Here is a 1,848-nt window from a genome sequence, read left to right on the forward strand (position 1 = left end):
TTCGAGACCCGAAGCCATCAACTTCGAAGTATCCATGGGCGACGAGGCAACTTATGGTAGTACCCGCATACGACGAATACCACCAGAACGTCAGAAAGGCCAGAGGCAACTTAAAGAAGGTTTAGCCACTTGCCCAAGTATAGCCTATCGACTCCCGTTTGCTGGCTGATAGCGGAAAGCATCTTAACGTCATCCCCTATCACGTCTGCGACTCCAAGTTCTGTGACGAATCGCAGAGCTGAGCTTCCTTGGAAAGACTCTATTATTTTAAATCCAGTATGTTGTACGATTAGAATGAGACAGAGAGCTGCCTGCGATCTGAATGGTGTACTCCAGGGGTCCGAGCACCGCCCTTTTGATCTCGTCGGTGAGGGCCTCCACTCGCCTTGTTGCCTCGTAAGCCTGTTGCGGCTGTAGATGACCATTCACTCCTTGCTCTTCGAGCGATCCGACGACTTTAAGAAGTTCTTTGACGAGTGACACAGTGGACGTGGCTGTCATGGTTTCTCTGGAGGCGAGATCTGTTATAGAAAGTGGAGAAAGGTCCGTCCTGCGGGTGAGGTTTTATAAGTTGCGCCATAGCATTGTATCGAACTAAGAGCAGGAAAGCCGATATCTCCCTTGGTTGCTTGCTCGCACCAGACAGTATGACTTGAGTGACGTTCGGGACTGCCAATGGGTTATCAATATCATCAAGAAACCCAGTGCATGTTACTGTACTTTTTCGACCTGAACGGCGGCGAGTGTGACTGTGACCGTGTACAGCCGTAGCAGCGACAACGGCGGAGGCCTCGGTGACCTGTGACGGCCGCCGCGAAGTGGCGGCAGTCGACGGGTGCGCCACAGGCCCAAAAGATTTGGATACACGGCGAGTCCCTCTGTGACTCGTGACGGAAGCCTCTAAGCGGCGGATTTGAGGCCCCTGTAATCTGTGGCCGCCGTTCGGGTCGAAAATCTACGGTAGTATGTGGCCGAAACTCTTGGGTACTGTTCTGACGAGTGAGGTAAAATTTTCGCTCCCTGTGAAATTTATGACAAGAGCTAGGTTAGGATAGGACGCCCAAACTTTGACGAAAATTTGCCCGGGATTTACACCGACTCGAATCAGTTTTTAACACATAATATACCCGTCTTCAACGGCTGAGCCCGCGCTGCCCACCTGCATTGGCCACTGCGCATTTTAGCCTAATGATTCACCCTTTGCGCCTCTTTGGTGGGACCTGCTCAGAGCAGCGATAAAGAGGCTCTGCCCTGCCATTCCGACATCGCCCAGCGGCTTGGGATCGCTGCGAGTTTTGCTTTCAACATGAGTGACGCCAGCGACCAGTCCATCACCTGGCCTTGACAACGTAGTGCGCACCGCCATAACCATGGTGACGGTTGACTTTGGGGAGTTATCGGAAAATTAATTTTAACTTGGGGGGTTATCGGAAAATTAATTTGGGCGCTTCTCGTCGGCCAGGTCGAAAAAGTACAGTACGATATCGAGGCCTACCATGCGGACGCCACAGTCAAAGGTACACACGGTCGTAAACCGACTCCAGAAACACGTATTGTATTCTCAGTAGACACGTGCGCCTCTATCTACTGAGAACAGACGTCTGCGGAACTTGAAGGATCCGTGCACAAGATGATGCTGTGTCCCGTGAGGACGTCCCAGCTACTCGTGACATCAGGCCTATGCTCCCATACCGACTTCCTCATCGCAAACTTTGAAGACGACAAATGTCATGTTCACATGTCCTGGGTGCGTCTTCTGCAAATGGCATAGTGGCCTCGTTTGTAAGTCGCGGGTGACCGCAGCATTCGCATAGCTGAAATATCCGTCTGGCCGTCGCCTTTGCGCCT

At 52.1% G+C, this 1,848-nt stretch overlaps 1 protein-coding gene across 1 annotated transcript; it reads right to left on the reverse strand.

Annotated features, from left to right (window-relative positions):
• Nucleotides 1–254: 254 nt before the first annotated feature.
• Nucleotides 255–504, reverse strand: PHACADRAFT_259208 (uncharacterized protein; the record flags this gene model as incomplete). Its single annotated transcript, XM_007397681.1, has 1 exon — nt 255–504. One exon carries the CDS (start codon nt 499–501, stop codon nt 268–270), a length of 234 nt encoding a protein of 77 aa, XP_007397743.1. The 3' UTR covers nt 255–267.
• Between the last annotated feature and the right edge of the window lie 1,344 nt (nt 505–1,848).

This window comes from Phanerochaete carnosa (genome assembly GCF_000300595.1).
Source record: "Phanerochaete carnosa HHB-10118-sp unplaced genomic scaffold PHACAscaffold_7, whole genome shotgun sequence".
Taxonomy (NCBI): domain Eukaryota; kingdom Fungi; phylum Basidiomycota; class Agaricomycetes; order Polyporales; family Phanerochaetaceae; genus Phanerochaete; species Phanerochaete carnosa.